The 19,231-nt window shown below is 35.6% G+C and overlaps 1 protein-coding gene across 1 annotated transcript; it reads right to left on the bottom strand.

Moving 5' to 3' along the window:
- Positions 1-996: 996 nt before the first annotated feature.
- Positions 997-18,509, bottom strand: LOC111610870 (Fc receptor-like protein 5). The gene is made up of 15 exons (XM_023345916.1): positions 18,306-18,509; positions 17,428-17,460; positions 10,121-10,390; positions 9,392-9,622; positions 8,683-8,937; positions 7,612-7,929; positions 6,154-6,426; positions 4,468-4,719; positions 4,160-4,267; positions 4,002-4,017; positions 2,563-2,642; positions 1,869-1,919; positions 1,712-1,774; positions 1,560-1,619; positions 997-1,147 (listed from the first exon to the last, which is right to left on the bottom strand). The coding sequence occupies exons 1-15, from the start codon at positions 18,340-18,342 to the stop codon at positions 1,062-1,064; spliced, it is 2,133 nt and encodes a 710-aa protein (XP_023201684.1). The 5' UTR covers positions 18,343-18,509; the 3' UTR covers positions 997-1,061.
- Positions 18,510-19,231: the final 722 nt, after the last annotated feature.

Here is a 19,231-nt window from a genome sequence, read left to right on the forward strand (position 1 = left end):
ATCCTAGCTATAACGGTTCGATCGGGTTCGTTCCTGCCATGTGGTGTCCAACAATGGGCACCAAATAATGGCTGCAAGTCCAGTGAACTAATTTTAAAACCAGGTATTAATCAATGCATTACTACAATCTACCTGCAATGCATGTTGCTATTGTCAGCGTAAAGTCCTGACTGAATGAAAATCATTAGAACCTATTTATGTCACGTTAACGAAGAACAGCTGAACAGTTACCGGGTTTATCAACTGCAGTAGCAATTTGGCTCCAACTCCTCCTCTTGTCATTTCTATATTCTTTGCATGTTGAATAAACATTAATGTTGTTTCCACATATCATCTCCAATGTCCACTGGACTTCGGGTTGCGCCGTATCAGCTGTTTGGGATTCCCCTCCGTAATTTCCCCTCAGAAAGCATGGAGGGGAATCCGCGCTTTCTGATTGGCTACCTGTCACATTCAACAGGTTGCTTTAAGATCCCAGTCGGGGAAAAACCCTGATTTAGATCGGAGCGGCCAAGACGATCTACCATAACACACCACACAATCTTAGAAAGACCAACGATCTAAGATTGTTGTATGGGGAAAAATAGGAGCAAAAAATCATGTAGTGTGAACTATTGCATCAGGTAGTCGATGTGCCCATTTTCTCTATTTAAATCTAATTATTACTGAAGGGCAACATAATATACAGACTTCATAATCTGCACTCTTTTGGTTGAATGCAGTATTTATTTCCACTTTGGCTTTATGTTGTTTAGTTTTTTTTCAAGTGAGTTTTTTGTTAATGGAGACTGAGAATCCATTTTATTTTTGTTTTTGGTTGTTTTGTTTATTTAGTTTACCAGTTCCAGTGTTAAGTGTTCTTTTGAAAATAAAGTGTATCTATCTTTGGCAGGAAATTGCATGCATTATTACGTCATTTTCATTAAATCAGTGTAAAAAGGTCTTCAAACAATATTATCGTTTATCGCAATAATTTTTGAGACAATTAATCGTTGAGCAAAATTTGCTATCGTGACAGGCCTACTTGTAATAAACTGCAGGAAAAACTCAGAGCCTGCAGCCTACATGGCAGCACTGTTTTCCACAGCTGGTGCTTTTCTGATTTCAGAATAAACTGCTGCCTCCGCTGCTGCAGGACCCGACTTCCCTGTCAAGGAAGAGATTTATTTAAAACATCAAATCTAAAATTAAAGCGAAAAATAGACCTCATATAGACCTGATGGATTATAATACAGACAGAGAGCAAAGAGAAAAACACTAAGAAGGTGAGATGTTCAGAAACTAAATCATCTTTCATTGCAATCTAGATTATAATCTGTTTTTGGAGCTCCTCAGAAATAAATCAAGGCTATTTTATAAATATATTAAAAGCATGTTTATGCTCCTAATAGAATATTAAGATGATTTATCAGTGATACGTGTAATCGGAAGTAAATTGGAGTCAAAAGTCTCATACGTTATTTTTTAGGCTGGAAGCTGAAACTTTTGGGAACCAATAATCTCCGACTGTTGCAGAGAAATAAACTTTATCAACTATTGTATCTTTCATGAAGCTTTACCTGCAGCTCCTGTTTTCACCTCAGAGTAAACAGCGCCCTCTTCTGGTCCACCTTGTCTCACTGGGAAAATAATACAATAGTCACCAACATGTAGGATAAAACCATTCTGAATCATTTTCTCAGGCTATATATTGTATATAAATGGGACTCACTGTCTTTCCTAAAGGATTTCATTTCAATGAGAGAGTATGTAACCTCTGGGGCTTCATCTGCTGCTGAAATATTATAGATTTAAAAATATATATATTTACTCATCTGTAAATCACACAATTATTTAACCTAAAACATATTAAAAAAGATTTGATCTACCATGTCCAGAAGCTTCAGCCGAGCCGATCATCTCATAGAGATGAACATTACCTGAAGGGAATGAAAGGAGGAAAAACAGGATAATTGTAATTTAATAATAAACAGCAAAAGTAAATTTTCTTTAGAATAGAAAATCAGACTGAGATTCTTCTTTGACATGAACAGTTTGATCTAAACAGCAGCACATTTAAAATATACAGCAGAATCGTAATAAATGTTCAATTGGTCATTTACACACATAACAAAATAACATAAAGCTAATTAAAACGTACAGCTAACAAACTCAGGTTAATTAAATTTAGACATTTTATCATGTCCAGTCCCATAAAACTGCTAAAAAAAACATTTTTCACTTTGTTAGAGGAATGAAACAATAGTTTTCCCTCAGGACTCCAAGCTGAAATCCTTCAGGCATTTAGATCACAGCAGACAGAAACAGAGAACGACAAACAAACACAACATGTCTTAGCATTGACTCCTCTCACAACCCTTTACAATGAGAACTTGACAGAACATCTGTTGCTCACATCAGTCACACAAACATCTGGAGCTAATGACCAAGCATTCTGTCTAAAGCAGCATTAAAAGAACAATATCTGGAGTTCAGGTGAAAAACAGGTCAATGCCAAAACAAAGAGGAACTGATTGTGTTCATCTGTCATTCTAAGCAAAAACACATTAATAAAACTCTGACCATGAGAAAGAGATTTATATTCAGGACCTTCAGGCTGGTTTGTGGTGGAGCTCTGACCTCTGACCTCTGAGCCCTTTGACCTGAAACACAATAAATACATTACATTTATCTATATCTTATACCCTGCCTGGCCAAGAAAAAAGTCGCCACCAAAAAATGGTCACACTCTCTAATATTTTGTTGGACCGCCTTTAGCTTTGATTACAGCCCGCATTCGCTGTGGCATTGTTTCAATAAGCTTCTGCAGTGTCACAAGATTTATTTCCATCCAGTGTTGCATTAATCTTTCACCAAGATCTTGTATTGATGATGGGAGAGTCTGACCACTGCGCAAAGCCTTCTCCAGCACATCCCAAAGATTCTCAATGGGGTTAAGGTCTGGACTCTGTGGTGGCCAATCCATGTGTGAAAAAGATGTCTCATGCTCCCTGAACCACTCTTTCACAATGTGAGCCCGATGAATCCTGGCATTGTCATCTTGGAATATGCCCGTTCCATTTGGGAAGACAAAATCCATTGATGGAATAACCTGGTCATTCAGTATATTCAGGTAGTCAGCTGACCTCATTCTTTGGGCACACAATGTTGCTGAACCTAGACCTGACCAACTGCAGCAACCCCAGATCATAGCACTGCCCCCAGTGGCTTGTACAGTAGGCACTAGGCATGATGGGTGCATCACTTCACCTGCCTCTCTTCTTACCCTGATGCGCCCATCACTCTGGAACAGGGTAAATCTGGACTCATCAGACCACATGACCCTCTTCCATTCCTCCAGAGTCCAATCTTTATGCTCCCTAGCAAACTGAAGCCTTTTTTTCTGGTTAGTCTTACTGATTAGAGGTTTTCTTACGGCTACACAGCTGTTCAATCCCAACCCCTTGAGTTCCCTTCGCATTGTGCGTGTGGAAATGCTTTTGCATTCACAATTAAACATACTCCTGAGTTCTGCTGTTGTTTTTCTTCTATTTGATTTGACCAAACATTTAAGTAATCACCGATCACGATCATTCAGGATTTTTTTCCGACCACATTTCTTCCTGGAAGACGATGGTTCCCCACCATCCTTCCAGTTTTTAATGATGCGTTGGACAGTTCTTAACCCAATTCTAGTAGTTTCTGCAATCTCCTTAGATGTTTTCTCTGCTTGATACATGCCAATGATTTGACCCTTCTTAAACAGACTAACGTCTTTTCCACGACCACAGGATGTGTCTTTTGCCATGGTTGTTTAAGAAATGAGGAGTTACTCATTGCATCAGCTGGGGTTAAATAACTTGTTGCCAGCTGAAAGATAATCGCCTATGCAGTACTTATCCAATAGGAGGCTTGTACCTATTTGCTTAGTTAAATCCAGGTGGCGACTTTTTTTTTGGCCAGGCAGTGTATATGCAATGATGATTTATAATAAGGAGAAGAAAAATATGTAATCTACTCACCTTATGCAGCACAGATCTGATAAAAAATAAATGTATTTTGATTATTCAAATCATCCTGCTTCTAGTTTGTTTCACAAAAGAATGAATGTCCATATCTGAATAATTAAAGTGATTATGAATGAACAATCTGATCCACTGTGAGGAGAAAAAAGTTTCACCTTTGGACCGTCTGCAGCGCCACAACAAGATCAGGAGAATAATGAGAATAATGAGAACGATTCCAACAACTGGTCCAACGATCAACATGACAGGACTGGATACAGTTACTGGAAATAAAAAAATATTATCAAGGAAGAAATATTTTTGATCTGCAGATTGTTTCACATTTTGTGTTTGAAGAAAAAGTGACTTTAGGCTAAAATATTAACAAACATCAGCAACACAAACATCCTCAGTGTTCATCTTGTTTCTAACATTTAAACAGTTTTAATGAATAAAATTAATCCAATATTTTAATCCTCCTCACCTCTAACAGACATCCAGCTCCTTTTTGACTCTTTTCCTGAATGTTGACATTTGTAGAAACCTTCATCTGACTTTGACACTGCAGAGATATTCAGCTCCTCTCTGCTGTCATTATTGATGAGTTTATCATTGTGATAGAAAAACACATTGGAGAGAAGATTTTGTTTTTTATCTCTGCAGCTCAGAGTAACAGGATCTCCTTCAGTCACAGGATGAACAGGGCTCACCAGGATAACACCATCATGATAATCATCTGTAAAACAATCAGAGAATATTCAGGTGAATAACATCCATTTAAGCTGCTTTATGCTTTCAATTGATTGATGATTCAGAAATTAAATGTTTGATTCTTCAAACAAAAATGTATTTGTAGTTCTTCACAGAAAATAATGTAATGAACTAATATAATAGTTGTTTTACTGTAGATGTTTGGAGAAATTGTTTTGGAGTCGTCCAACCAGAGTCTCAGTTTGAATTTGATAGAGAATCTGAGAAAAATGCTGAGCTCATCACCAAAGATAAATCATCAAATCACAAGTGGAAATAAACATTAAAACATATTTTAAAAACAGATTTAAAACAAGTGCTGCACAAAAAACACAATAAAATATGTTGATGAAAAGAAAAAGAGAAACGATACAAGAAAAGAATATATAATATTTAAATAATAACAGTAATAATAGGAAGCAAAAAAACCATCATAACAGTAGAGCTACAATATCAGGCCTCAATTAAATGCCAGAGAATAAAAATGAGTTTTAAGAAGTGATTTAAAATAATCCAGGCTGTGGGCAGATCTAATCTGGAAAGGTAGATTATTCCAGAGAATAGGAGCAGCGATGGAGAAAGCCTGATCTCCTTTTCTCTTAAGTCGAGTCCGAGGAACATAGCAGCTGATTATTGGATCTTAAAGTTCTGGACACAGAATGAAATTTCAAAAGATCCTGAAGATAAGGAGGGGCTAACCCAAACTAAGAATCAAATCTGGATTTTTAGTGTGAAGGTTTTGACCAAATAATAGGACTTGAGTTTTGCTATGATTGAGGTGAAGAAAATTTAGATCCATTCATGATCTAACTTCAGCTAAACAATCTATTAATATCTATAGAGATTCATTTTTACCATTTAGTAGTTTTAGGGGCAAATAAATCTGGACATCATCCGCAAAGCAATAAAACGAAATGTTGAATTTTCTAAAAATCTGACCAAGAGGCAATAAATATAAAATATAAAATAATTTGAATGTGTTATACTCCAAAATATAATCTGGTGTTATTCTGTTTTCATATGAAAAGAAGATTTTAGCTTTTTATGAGCAGCAGAACAATTGATTGGAAACAATTTACATCAAGAATAACAAAATCAATATTTTAATCTGAATGTTTACTTTTAAACAGACATATATATATATATATATATATATATATATATATATATATATATATATATATATATATATAAAACCTTTTTTAAATAGAGTCCTGATACCCAACAAACTTTAGAACATTAATTGTAGTTATAATGGAATAGAAAATAGAAATTAATATAGGCAAAACCTTTTTCTACATAATTCTTGTTTTGTGTGATTTAACTTTGGACTAAACATAATTTTACAATAATAAATATATTTATGATTTTTGAATGCAAAAAAGGTCAAAGAAAAGAAACATAATAAACCAGATCTTACCCTGTACAGTGATGTTGACAGCGTTGCTAAACTCTCCAGATTTTGACTCACACCAGAACACTCCATCCATATAATAATACGGGTTAATGGTGCATGTAGATCCAGTCATTGTCCCCCAGGAAGAGCACGTAAAGTCTGACAGTCCATATCTTTCTATAAACCTCATCACTCTCCACTCAGCAGAGTTTCCCTCACAGCTCAGAGACACAGAGTCAGATCTGAAGTGTTGAACTCTGTCAGGATTCACTGAGAGAGAAGCTGCTGGACGAGGATCTGAAAACAAGACAGGATTTCATCTGAGAACAGAAACATCTTTAAAATGTTTCATTACAAATGGTTTGTTTCTATAGTAATAAAGATTACAGCAAACATTTCAGCAAGTCAAATAAATAAACTACTGTTAGGTGAAATGTGTATATATATTATCATATATTTGTTGTTTCATTTATAACAATAGTGTTACTTATATAATGTTCTGTCTTATATGCCTTTATTGTTTTCTTTTCCTTCAGCATAAAGAATGTTTCTGTATTGTTTGATTTACTTTATTTCCTTTTTACAAGAGGGCCTCCCTGAAGAGAACCGGGCTCACAGGGTTTATTGCTCAGCAGGAACTTCTTCTTCCTTTGAACTGTTAGATAGCTGTAGAACCGTCGCCTTGAAGATGTACGACTTGTTCTGTTTTTACTCTGTGTCTTAATGCAAGATAACATGTGTTTAGTTAGTGATTGTCATTAGCACTGCAACTAAGTAATGAAGTGTTTTGTCCCCACCCCTTAGAGTTGCAGTGTTCTCTGTGATAGGGACTCTGAAAGTAATAAAAAGAGAGGAGCGGACAAATGTGTTTCAGAGCGGTTGGAGATTTGTAACTGTAAACACATCTCTGTCCGTTCTCCTCGCGATATCAAAAGAATCCAACTCTCTTGTCTTTTCTGTGTTTGTTCAATTTATCTTTAATAGGTGTCAAACCTGACACCTACCATAGAGGAAATAATTATTTCGTTTTTTACAAAAACAAGTTTTATTTTATCTGTGAATGTTTAACAGCCTCCAATGATCAATGTTTTAATTCATCTCTAAACCTGATGGCTGATTTTATTTCCAATCCTCTGACTGCCTGCTGACTTCTTTAGTTTTCTGTAATCAGTTGTGTTGATTTGTCAAAAATCTTCACTAAATGACTTTTTACCTCATATTTCTGTCATGTTGCACATGAAACAAGAACAAATGTTACAATAAGAATCCAGGATAAATCATGTTTGTTATCCAATAATATGGATGAATCATTAGTTTACTATGTTGAAAATATATTTTTCTTCCTAATGTTTTGTCAAAAGTTATCAGTCAATTTACATTTTTTAAATTAATAATGAAAACACATTAAAAATAAAGGAAACATTGGATCAAGTTTCATACCTCTAAAACTTAGTTTTATTGAGAGCAAATAAAAAAACTGACCTGCAGACCAGACAAACTTTGATTTACTGTAATCAGTGTAAAACTTTGGTTCTCCTCTTTCTGCTCTGCACACAAATCCTGCTGTGTGAGTCGATCCATTAATGATGAAGGAGTTCTGCTCAGACCCATTGGTGCTGCCAGGCAGCAGCTCATAAGTGTAGTGTGGCTGGTACCACTTGGATGGATTAGGAACAACTTTATACCAGAAGAACCTCCATCCTGCTGATTGATGCTTCAAACCATCACAGCTCAGAGTCACTGAGGCTCCAGGATTCGGCCATGATGGAGACACAGAGAGGACAGGCTGAGGTTTGGGTGCTGGAGAGAGATTTGAAACTGGGTCAAACTTTTAACCACAACCTCTCTCTTTTCTCTTCGTTTTATTTCCCTTAAACAGTTAATATAGTAATATATTGAAATTGAAGTAATAACCATAGTAATAATAATAACATATGCTCCCTCTGGTTTAACCTTAACTTTGATATTTTACTTCATTTTTCAGTAACATTATATTTTTACACTATTGTATTGTTAAAACGTGAATTTTATTTCATTCAACACTTTCATTTTTCTCTTATCACATAAATCAGGGACTAGAAACACTGATCAATATAATCTATTGAATCTTTATTCCTTGTATCACTGAACTCTAAGATGACTTTGATCGATGTCTCTAGAAACTTTCTGAAACTCTTTCAGACATTTTCTTTGGACTTTGGCTTCTTTAATATATAAAAATTCATTCAAAGATGTTCAGAAAATTTTAATCTATTGTAATAAAATATAAAGAAATTAAAAGTTGGCCTAAAGCTGTTATACATCTAATAATAATTTTCAGCTGCATGTAATATTTAATAGGGAATAAACATGAAAAACTTTCAGCTCATTAAAATAACTAGACAGGTGTGACTGATTATAGAAATAATAAAAATAGTTATAGTCTTAGATTGTGTGCTATAGGAAAAGCTGCGTTTTTGTTATTTTGTTTCAAATAAACAAAAATCCTATAAACCAAGTGGGACATACTGTCATTAAAAATGATCACTTATCAGTAATAAATAATCAACTTACATACAGTTATTTTAACAACATTACTCCATGGTGTAAAGGAAAACCCCTTTTTTCCTCTACAGCTGTGTTTTCCACTGTGGGACTCAGTAGCTGATATGATGCTGTATTCACTGGATGGTGGAAAGTTTCCATTGGTTGATCTCCATTCATACGTCCACTCAGTTCCTCCCTGGATCTCACATCTCAGAGTGACTTTCTCTCCTCTGTATATCTGAGACCAGTTGGGTTGCAGAATCAAACTGGGTTTATTGGGAGCTAAAGAAATAAATATCTGGTTAGCAGTTTACCACAACAGTCCAGAGTAAAATTTAAGTGTTAATTTAACACTTTCCCTGAGAGAAGCTACTTTCTAAAATCACTTAAAAAGTATCAATGTTTCTTCCAAACTGTCCAGCAGCTCCTTTAAGATTAGTTTTTGTTTTATTTAATAAGAACCTTTCAAAATAAAATGACATCAGCTTAACTTGTAGCAAAGCAGAAAGAAATTAAGAGTTTCAAACACTTACACAGCAAACATATTCATCGATAAAATGTTATATTAATAATTTCATTTTCACCAAATAGAGGCATATTCTGATCATTTGGGCAAATGTGTTTTTACTTAAGAAGCTAAATGTGTTAAACTGCAGCAGCTGCTTTTATGTTCATTTGTTTAAGCTATTTTAATGTTGCTTGCTTGATTATTGTAGGTCAAAAGTTAATAACTTACAGATAGTTAATGTGATGACATCACTCCACTGTGTTAAGAAATAGTCACTTGTTCCTTTGCAGCTATAATCTCCACTGTCAGCTGTGATGATCCTGGATGTTGGATTATAATTGAAATTGTTTTTTCTCCATTCATACGTCCACAGAGCTCCTTCCTGGATATCACACTCCAGATAGACTTTATCTTCGTTCAGAGACCAGCCTGGTTGCAGGATCACAGTCGGCTTAGAAACTGTTCACATAAAGAAATATCAGGTTTGGAAATTAATAGAAACAAAATGAACCTGAACATATAAAATGATATGAAGAAGCAGATATTTACTCTGTGCAAGTGTCAAAATATTTATAGTAAAGTAAATCAATTGTTAAACTGTGTAAATCAGAAACTTAACTGAAAATGTTAACAGTTTAAATACATCAGAATCCAACTGAAGATATATTTAACATAAAAATAGAAAAAACTTTCTATAGTTTGATGAACATATTTTACAGCAGGATGTTGATAATTCTTAATATTTGAAATCAGATTAAATTCTTTATAACATCTGATTACTTTGGTTGTTTCAGTGGAAATAAAAAAAAGTCAAATCTTGAAACTGTAAATATTTCTCTGTCCTGTTGATTAATCATTATTCTATTTTAAAAATTACATTTTCTGAAAAACTAGGAAACAAATTTGAGTATCAAAGATCAAGTGTTGTTATGATGATGACCTGATAACTAAACTCACCAGTTTTCTGAATGATGACCTCTTCACTGGTTTCTGATTGAAAATAGTCTTGTATTCTTCCTATGCAGCTGTACTTTCCTGCCTCTGACACTCTGATGGTTCTATGTGGTTCTGTGTTTCTGGAGGATCCAACTACAGGATAATATTGTCCATTTCTGTACCAGTCAAACTTCCAGCCAGTAGATCCGTCCACAAAGCAGGTCAGTGTAACACTGCCCTCTGCTGGTATGATTGTTTTCTCTGGTGTCAGGGTGGCTCTGGGTTTATCAGCTGTAGAGTTTGAAAATCACAATATTTTAAAAAATTAGAATATGAATTGTTAATTATTTCTGGAATCATTTTGTTGTAATAAAAATATCTACATCTCAATACCAAAATTTTATATTTAATTTTTCAAACTGAGAAATATAAACTCTGCAGGAGCCTAAAAAACTAGATTTTCCATCATGTTTCTTATCAACAAGAGCTGGAGGAAAATTAATTATTACATTGATCATTTTGGTGAAATTCCACATCTGACCTGACAATTCAAACTCAAGTCCAGTTAATTATTTCAGCAGCAGATCAAGTGACAAACAAACCAACCTATAATTTAACAACAGACATGGTTTAATTGTAACTTATTTAAAAGAGTTTATACAAAAAGTCTGACTCTGTCTAATGTAGCCAAGATGTTCTTTACCAATATGAAACAATCAATCAATGAATTATGAGAACCAAGCTTTGTATGTCAGTATGAGCTCCATGTAAATGACTGTTCACACTAAAAAACCTCCATATTTAAATGATCCACAGCTCCAAGACAGAACATTAAAATCTTTTTACATTAGTAAATATTTTCATAAAAGTTTTTATTCCAAAACATTTTGCATGTGCAGAGAGTCACTAAACCTCTAATCTCTCTCTGAAATAATCCAGTTCTTCTTTATGCTTCTTGGTTATGATTCTTTATGCATGGAAAATAATTTTTCTTATAATTCTCACAAAAGTCACAGTTTAGTCTGCAGTCAGTTCTTTCTGTTCTTCCACAGAATAAATTCAGTTATTAATGAGCTTTTTGTTTCCTGTTGTTCTGTTTATTTTAGAAACTAAACTAACTTCTGACTTTAACTTCATCATTCTGTTAAATGTCCGGTTCACTACAAGCAGTCTGAGTCGGTTCCACCGACTGATATAAAGAATATCTGTCTTTATATCAGACATCCTGATATAAGAGACGGTACCGACTGTCACTGCGAGCCACGACGCAGATCAAAGCCCCGGTACCACCTGGTACCACCTGGTACCACCTGCTCTCTGTTTTCTCTGCTTCTCCTTAACGTTTCTACCAGGCGGGTTAAAGCCGCTACTGACTGGATCTGGGCTGGAGGTTCGAGGCTGGAATAGAAGTTACTGCAGAACCTCAAGTGTTAAAGGAAGAGTCGGCCCATTTAGAGTCACAAAATAAACATCAGAGAAAATGTCGTAGCAATAATTAGAACCGCAGCATGAAGTCAAACATGCCACAATGAAATGAATCAAAATGTCCCCAAAGCATCGGCAGACTGACAGGGGCCACTGGGGGATTCCAGGTAGATTCCAGGTAGATTCCAGGCAGATTGCAGAGATTCGCATCGCAGGCTGTTCATGCAGGGCTGGCCCAAGGTAATATGGGCCTTAGACAGAACCCTCCAACCTCCAGAACCCGTCCTACTAAGAACCTCAGCATCACTAACATGTTTAAATATTGATAAGGTGAATCTATGAGAGGGAGACCAGGTTTATTGGCAGAGTTTAAAATCAATCACTGATTATTCGTTATTTGCTGTGATGTATTTGTGAACAAACACAAAGATTACACCATATTGTAGCCATGGTAACACAACAATGCTATGCTGTTGTTGCTATGTTGTTGTACGGTGTTTTAAGGTCTTGCTCGATGTGCCATTTTTTAACTTTGAGCCCCTTCCCCTCCAAAGGTCTCTGCACGGCCCTGGACTCGTTCATTCATGGCTGTTTTCACATTTATTGCTCTGTTCATATTAGTCTCGATGTTTCCAATGTTCTGGATAGCTCGACGTAATTGACAGGTAATATATTAACTTGACATTAACAAAGACACAGCGGGACGGATCATCTGGGAAATGATGGACAGGGAGAGCCTGACTAAAACTAACTGGAGGTCAGACACATTGTGGGGTTTATGTCTGCTTATTTCCCAGCACAAATGAGCAACTTCACGTTCAAAAACGAGCCTAAAAAGCATTTTGTTAAAAGCCCCCCAAAAAACCCACAGCCGCTTATAATAATCGGACTTGGCGACAGAAACTCAAAGTAGTTCCTGTTTTTCTACCAACAAAATGCGCATCTCCCTCTTCCCTCCATTGTTTACGTTTCTGTCGCTGCTGATACTGTCGCATAAAAACGGAGATCACTTGACAAGACGCGTAGAGGAAATAAAATTAAATTCCAAAATAAAATAGTAACGCAAAATGATTTTGATAAGTAACTGTAGTCTGACTACTGGATATGAAATAGCAACGCGTTAGATTACTCGTTACTGAAAAAAGTGGTTACTAAGTAACGCATTACTGACGTCACTGTCCCCAACCCACCCAAAACTATTAATTTGTTCCTCTTTCCCAACAATTTTCTAATACTTTAACTGGATGATCTTCATTATGTCCTTTTAAATGTATCCAATAATTAACCATTATCTGTTGTCTTCTGATACATGATGGCATTTCTCCTGATTCTACTTGTAAAGAACAAACTGGAGTTGATTTAACTTCTCAATGCTCTAGCTTGAAAAACATCTAATTTTTTAAATCTAGTTTTAGCCGCTGAACCAAACACCACACTCCCATCATCTATTCTTGACCAAATTAGTGACACATAAACATTTTTAAGTGAATCAAAATTTGCAGCCCATGTCAACCCTGTTAAACACCTCATAATATTAAGAACCTTTTTACTTTTCTCCATCATATGTTCTGTATGATTTTCCCAAGTTAATTTCTTGTCAAAAACTACTCCCAAAAAACAAAAACAGTCAACCCTTTCTAACTCTTTCTCATATAAATACAACCCCAATTTTTTTATTTGTAAAAAACATTACTTTTGTCGTCTCGATTGAAAATTTTAAACTCCACTCTATCCCCCACTTACCCACTTTATCTATGACTTCCTGAAGTTTTAAAATAATATGTTCTACATTTCTTCCCCTTTTCCATAATGCTCCATCATCAGCAAAAAGTGATTTGCCAAAACTAATTGATAATTCTTTAAAAATATCATTAATCATAACTGAGAATAATGTTGGGCTTTCCACACTTCCTTGAGGAGTTCCATTTTCTATTTTACATGATTGTGAAACATGAGGTCCTATTTTGACTTGAATAGTTCCATCACATAGAAAATCCCATAACCAATTAAACATATTACCTCCTATACCTGTAATTTAATTATTAACCCTTCTCTCCATAGCATATCAAATGCTTTTTCCACATCAAAAAACACAGCAACAACAATTTCCTTATTAATCTGAGCTTTTCTAATATCATTTTCTAAACATAAAACAGGATCTATTGCTCCTCTCCCTCTATGAAAGCCACTCTGATAAGGAGCAATTATATTTTTTTACTCCAAATATTGTATTAATCTCTCATTCACCATCCTTTCCATCAGTTTACACATATTAGAAGTTAAAGCAATCGGTCTGTTTCCAGGATTACTATGATCTTTCCCAGGTTTCTTTACTGGAATAACAATCACTTCTTTCCATTTACAAGGCAGTCTCCCCTCTTTCCAAATCTTATTATACAAAATTACTAATTTATTTAAAACGTCATCACTCACATGTCTTAACATAACACAACACACTTCATCTTTACCTGGAGCACTATTCCTAGTTCTACCCAAAGCTCTTTTCAGTTCTCCAATAGAGAAGGGATAATTAATTATTATCATTTATTAATGATAATAATAATTACTCTCCTTCCTTCTTAAAATGTCATCATTTTTCCTTTTACTTTTCTCTCTTCCCTGTTTTTCATTAACTGATCAATTTTTCCCACTATGTATCTCCACAAACATGCTTACTAAAATATCAGCCTTTTCCCCATCATTTATTGCTACTATATTGTTTTTATTAAGTATTGGATAACTCCATTCTCTTCTATCCACCCATTTTTTCAATCATTCCCCAAACTTCTCCTGTCTTTGTACTGCTACCAATTTTGTCACAGAAATCTCTCCAATACTCTTTTTGTGCTTCTTTTTGTTCTTCTTACTTTTACCTGTGATTTTTTTATATTCAATTAAATGTTGAAAATTATGAGACCTTTTAACCAATTTAAATGCTTTATTTCTTTCTCTGACTGCTGTTCTACACTCATCATTCCACCATGGAACTAACGTTCTCCTATTTTTCCCTGATGTCTTTGGAATAAACTCCTCAGCAGCGGCTAAAATACTCTGATCTCTTGATTCATACTTTCAATACTTAAATCATTTTGAACATTTGAAATCTTACATTCACATAAGTTATTCAATTTTCCCCAATTTGTTTTCCCAAATATCCACTTTCCTCCTGTCATTTCAGGACTCTGTGCCTGACCCATCCTTATATTGCTGGTTATAATGTAATGATCATGTCAGGTCTAAATACCTATTAGAGACAATTTGAACAAATACAGGAAAGACAAGAGAGTTAGATTCTTTGTTTCTCGCGAGGAGAGCAGACAGAGATGTGTTCACAGTTACAAATCTCCGACCGCTCTGCCACACATCTGTCTGTTCCTCTCTTTTATTGATCTTTAGGAACCCTGCCACAAGGGGCGCTGCAACTCTAAAAGGGTGGAGTCAAAGCATTCATCACATGGTTGCAGCGCTAAATAACATTCACTTCTAGACACATGTTATCTATACTCTAGATCCCTTTTGCTTCCAAGAACGGCGTTGAATAAGACACGTTGCATAGCTTCAAAGCAACGGCTTTGTATCACAAAGAAGCACAGAGCAGAGTTTATTGTCAGGCATGTAAAACTCTGCTGGGAGCAATTAACACCTCTGTCTTGTAGGAAGTCCTGCAGGGCAACAGCTGCTGAGAGTAGCTGTCACCCCTATTTCCCAGGGAAGTCTCAGGATAGAATCAAAGTTATTTAACACACAGAAACATTATCTAAATGTAACTACAAGGCTACATGATACAACAAATATTTGATAATTACTAATACAATTTACCTAACAGATCACAACCAAAAGACTTTTTTAACTTGCCAATCACAGAATGGAGCCAAACAACTAGAAACAAATGTTACATCCAATACAGATTCATTACCTGAATTAATATCGATTATTGTCTTCTTACCATTATTCAAGCATACAAAATTATTACTATGTAAAAAATCTTCTAAAACTTTACCATTATAATAAACTTTTTCACTTCCCCATAATTAATGAGATGCATTAAAATCTCCACACCAAATAATATTTCCTTTCATATCCATCTCCTCAAGTTTACTTATTTCAAGCTTCTTACAGGGATTGTAAAAATTTATAATCAATATTAAATTCTCTTCTACCCATATTTCAATTGCTACATACTCCAAATCCCCTTTCCTTTCAATTATTTTATATGGAATAACTTCCTTAATCAGAGAAAGACACCCACCCCCACTTCCTTCTTTTCTATCATATCTCACTGCAATATATCCATATACTCTGAAGTACAAAAAAGGCTTCAGCAAAGTTTCCTGTATGCAGATTATTTCAGGTTTTACTTCCTGCTCAGAAATAAACTGTTTAAAATCTTGACTATTTGACAAAAGACTCCATTGTAAGATTAAAATTATCCTTCTTGACTTGCTTGACTACATAGTTCTCCCCTCAGTTCTTCCCATCAAATATTCTTCAAAACTAAGCTATGACATGCTGCCTTGACAATAATCTGAATCCTTTCCGTCTTTGATTTCACATCTGAGGTGCATTTATTACTCCTGCAATAAAAGTCACCATTTTTTATCCTCTTCTTTTTTCCTTTTGACCATTTCCATAACCTTTTGAATTACTTGTTTTTCTCCTGTCAAACATTTTACATTTTGTTTCTCCTTTCAACCATTTTACATAGGTTACTTTCTGCATAACCTTTGTTTTCTGTATAATTGTTTGATGTTTTATCACTTCACATCTCCAAAAAGCAACACTATGCTCTCCTCCACAACTACAGCACTTTGGTTTTACTCCAGTTCCACATTTTCCATATCCATGGTCTCCAGAACATCGAGCACATCTCCTTTTTCCTTTACACATTTTTGCAACATGGCCAAATTCCTGACAATTGAAACATCTTACTGGTTTAGGCACAAATTCCCTGACACTAAATCTTATCAAACCAAAGAAAACCTCCTCTGGCACTTCTTTTGTTTCAAACTCCACCAACACAGTTTCTGTCTCAACTTTCTCTGGACCCCTTGTCAGCCTTCGTGCTTCTTTTACTTCCAAATTTCTTTCTTTTAAATTCCCAACTAAATCTTTCATATTTACACTTAAAGGCACTCCTGTGATAATTCCTTTACTTTCATTATTTCTTTTTTCACCCCTTCTCCTATAATATTCATAATTGGATTTTTTAATTATTCAGCTCTTTCCTCAATGCCTTCACTATCAGTGCCTTCTGTACTTTCCTCACTTCACTTTTTCCTCTTTCTTTCAGCGGCTCGCTGCTTCTTACCACCCTTCCCCACCTTTTCCTTCATTTTGACCATCGATCTCTTCCTCATCACTACAATCCAAACTATTCCAGTCACTTCTTTCTAAATCCATCACTGCCATGTTTTGATTTAAGTCCAAGCTAACAGCTGCTTTTGCCTGGTTGCCTTGACTAGCCGGAGCTCTCTTTCCTTGTTCGCCGTCTACACTCCACACACTCATCATCCCAGCTCATAAATCTACTTGTTTTGTCTTTGAAATTATAAATTGACACTCCAGGTCAGTCTTCATAGTAGGCAAATAGACACAAAGAGGAACAAGTTGTTCTGCACAACCATAGGTTCCAAAATTAGTTTTCTTTTTGTTCAGCTTTCTCTCATCTACTGTATATCATAACATGTCAATATAATATATTCCAGTGATACAAGAGCAAATGTTCCCTGAAATAGGGACCATTTGCTATAAAAACAAGAATTGTGATACTTAAGTGCCGATTACTACAGTGTTTGTTCCTATACTTGCAAAATTAGGCTAAATATCGGTACAAAACAAAAAGAAATGCATTGGAAAAACAACATATTTCTTCCTTTAAGTTAAATCCAAAACAACTTACTTACCATCAGCACGTCCATGAAGCAGAGAACTGAGCACTGCAATAAAGATCAAGGTTTGGTCAGACATTATCCAGCTGGTTAAGAATAAAAATCACAATGTGATTACCGTATTTTCCGCACTATAAGGCGCACCTAAAAACCTTCAATTTTCTCAAAAGCAGACAGTGCGCCTTATAATCCGGTGCGCCTTATATATGGACCAATATTGAGCCACAACAGGTCTCGCAACTACGGTAAGCAGCCGCCGACTTCATTTTCCCCCGTAGAAGAAGAAGCGTGCGGTGCAAGCTGGGTTTTGTGTAAAGACCATAAAATGCCTCCTATTAAGAGACACGCTTACGACGCAGAGTTTAAGCTCAAGGCGATCAGTCACACAGTAAAACACGGGAATAGAGCAGCAGCCAGAGAATTTAACATGAATGAATCAATTGTGCGGAAGTGGAGGAAGCAGCAGCTGTTCATTTTCAGAACGCTGGTTTGTAATCTATTAATAAAGTTTGACTGACCTATCTGACTATTTTGTTGACATTCCCTTTAGCGCAGTTCCATCTAATGGATGCATAACGTAACCCCAGCTTCTACGGTAGCGTCTATTCTATGCGTCTTATAGTGCGGAAAATACGGTGTATTCATTTTAGATGAAGATTAAAATAAAAATGACTGTTTAAAAATAATAAAGACATAAATATCACATTATGTCCAATGTTTGTCAAAACAGAGACCAAAGCCGCTTGAATTGCAATGTTGATTACAAAATGAGGAAAAAGACTCGAGTCTTCTCTTTTCAACGCGGTCAGATCGTAACAGAGATACTCGGCCACATGTTATCATGAAGAAATATTTTCCATAAACTCTGAGCAGAAAGTCAGTGATGTACTTACAGAAAAAGCCCAGCATGCAGAGCAGAGCAGGTTTCATCCTGGCATCCAGAACGGCTGCACAGCTCAACTGAAAGGCTTCTGCTTGGTTTGAATTGTGTTCGTATAAAAGGAGAAGTTAAGTCTAAAATATATATGACATCAATAAGTTTCATGCGTCTTCTTCTTAGTATCACCTCTCTGTGTTTCCTTCCCTTTCATACTAACTTCACACCACAGCAGCCACTGAGGCTGCAGCACTTGATGCTGGTTTGTATTTCCTGTCCGTTGCAGAGATATTTTAACCTTATGCACAACATTCTGTTCAGGATTGCAAAAAAATATACAAATGAACAAAAAACACTACATTTGAATCCATGTTGCCATACAGAGTTGCTATATAATAGTTTGCAAAAAACATTTTGCTCATTCTCATCTTTAATATTCTCCTGTTTTGATGTGTGAACTTTACACAGAGAGAGAAATATTAAAACAGTAACTTTGACTTTCTGCCACTGACTGACCTTCAACTGCTGAGCACCATCCTGTCTGGTTTTACCCTCTTACCTGTTATAGGCTGCAGGTCACCACCACCAGAACAGAACAGCCTCATAAATAACATTTGCTCAATGAACAATAATAGCTTGCTGTACAGATACTGTGCATATTTATGGATATTTTGAGGAAGTTGTGAGAGAAACTACATCATACAGAAACCTTTCTGGGTAAAACTTAAACTCAGGGTAATTTTGCTGCCCAGCAACAATTCTAAGAACAATAGAGGAACATGCATCTCACAGAGCATCACCATGGAAACTTATCAGCATATTTCTAATCACATTTTGTGTGGGTGTGTTTGTGTGTAGGAACGGAAGTGGACATTAAGTGTTAAAATGGCGGTCATATCAGATAATCAGTTGTACGTTTCCTGGACCTTGTTTCCTGGAACA

The sequence above is a fragment of the Xiphophorus maculatus genome, chromosome 14, assembly GCF_002775205.1.
Source record: "Xiphophorus maculatus strain JP 163 A chromosome 14, X_maculatus-5.0-male, whole genome shotgun sequence".
Taxonomy (NCBI): domain Eukaryota; kingdom Metazoa; phylum Chordata; class Actinopteri; order Cyprinodontiformes; family Poeciliidae; genus Xiphophorus; species Xiphophorus maculatus.

Bases quoted from the DNA above. Each gene is read 5' to 3' on its own strand.
- LOC111610870 (XM_023345916.1), bottom strand. From the start codon at position 18,342: ATGAAACCTGCTCTGCTCTGCATGCTGGGCTTTTTCT. The intron at 17,461-18,305 runs GTAAGTACATCA...TCTTTATTGCAG, and splicing joins CTGCATGCTGGGCTTTTTCT to TGCTCAGTTCTCTGCTTCAT. The intron at 10,391-17,427 runs GTAAGTAAGTTG...CAAACTCTACAG, and splicing joins GCTTCATGGACGTGCTGATG to CTGATAAACCCAGAGCCACC.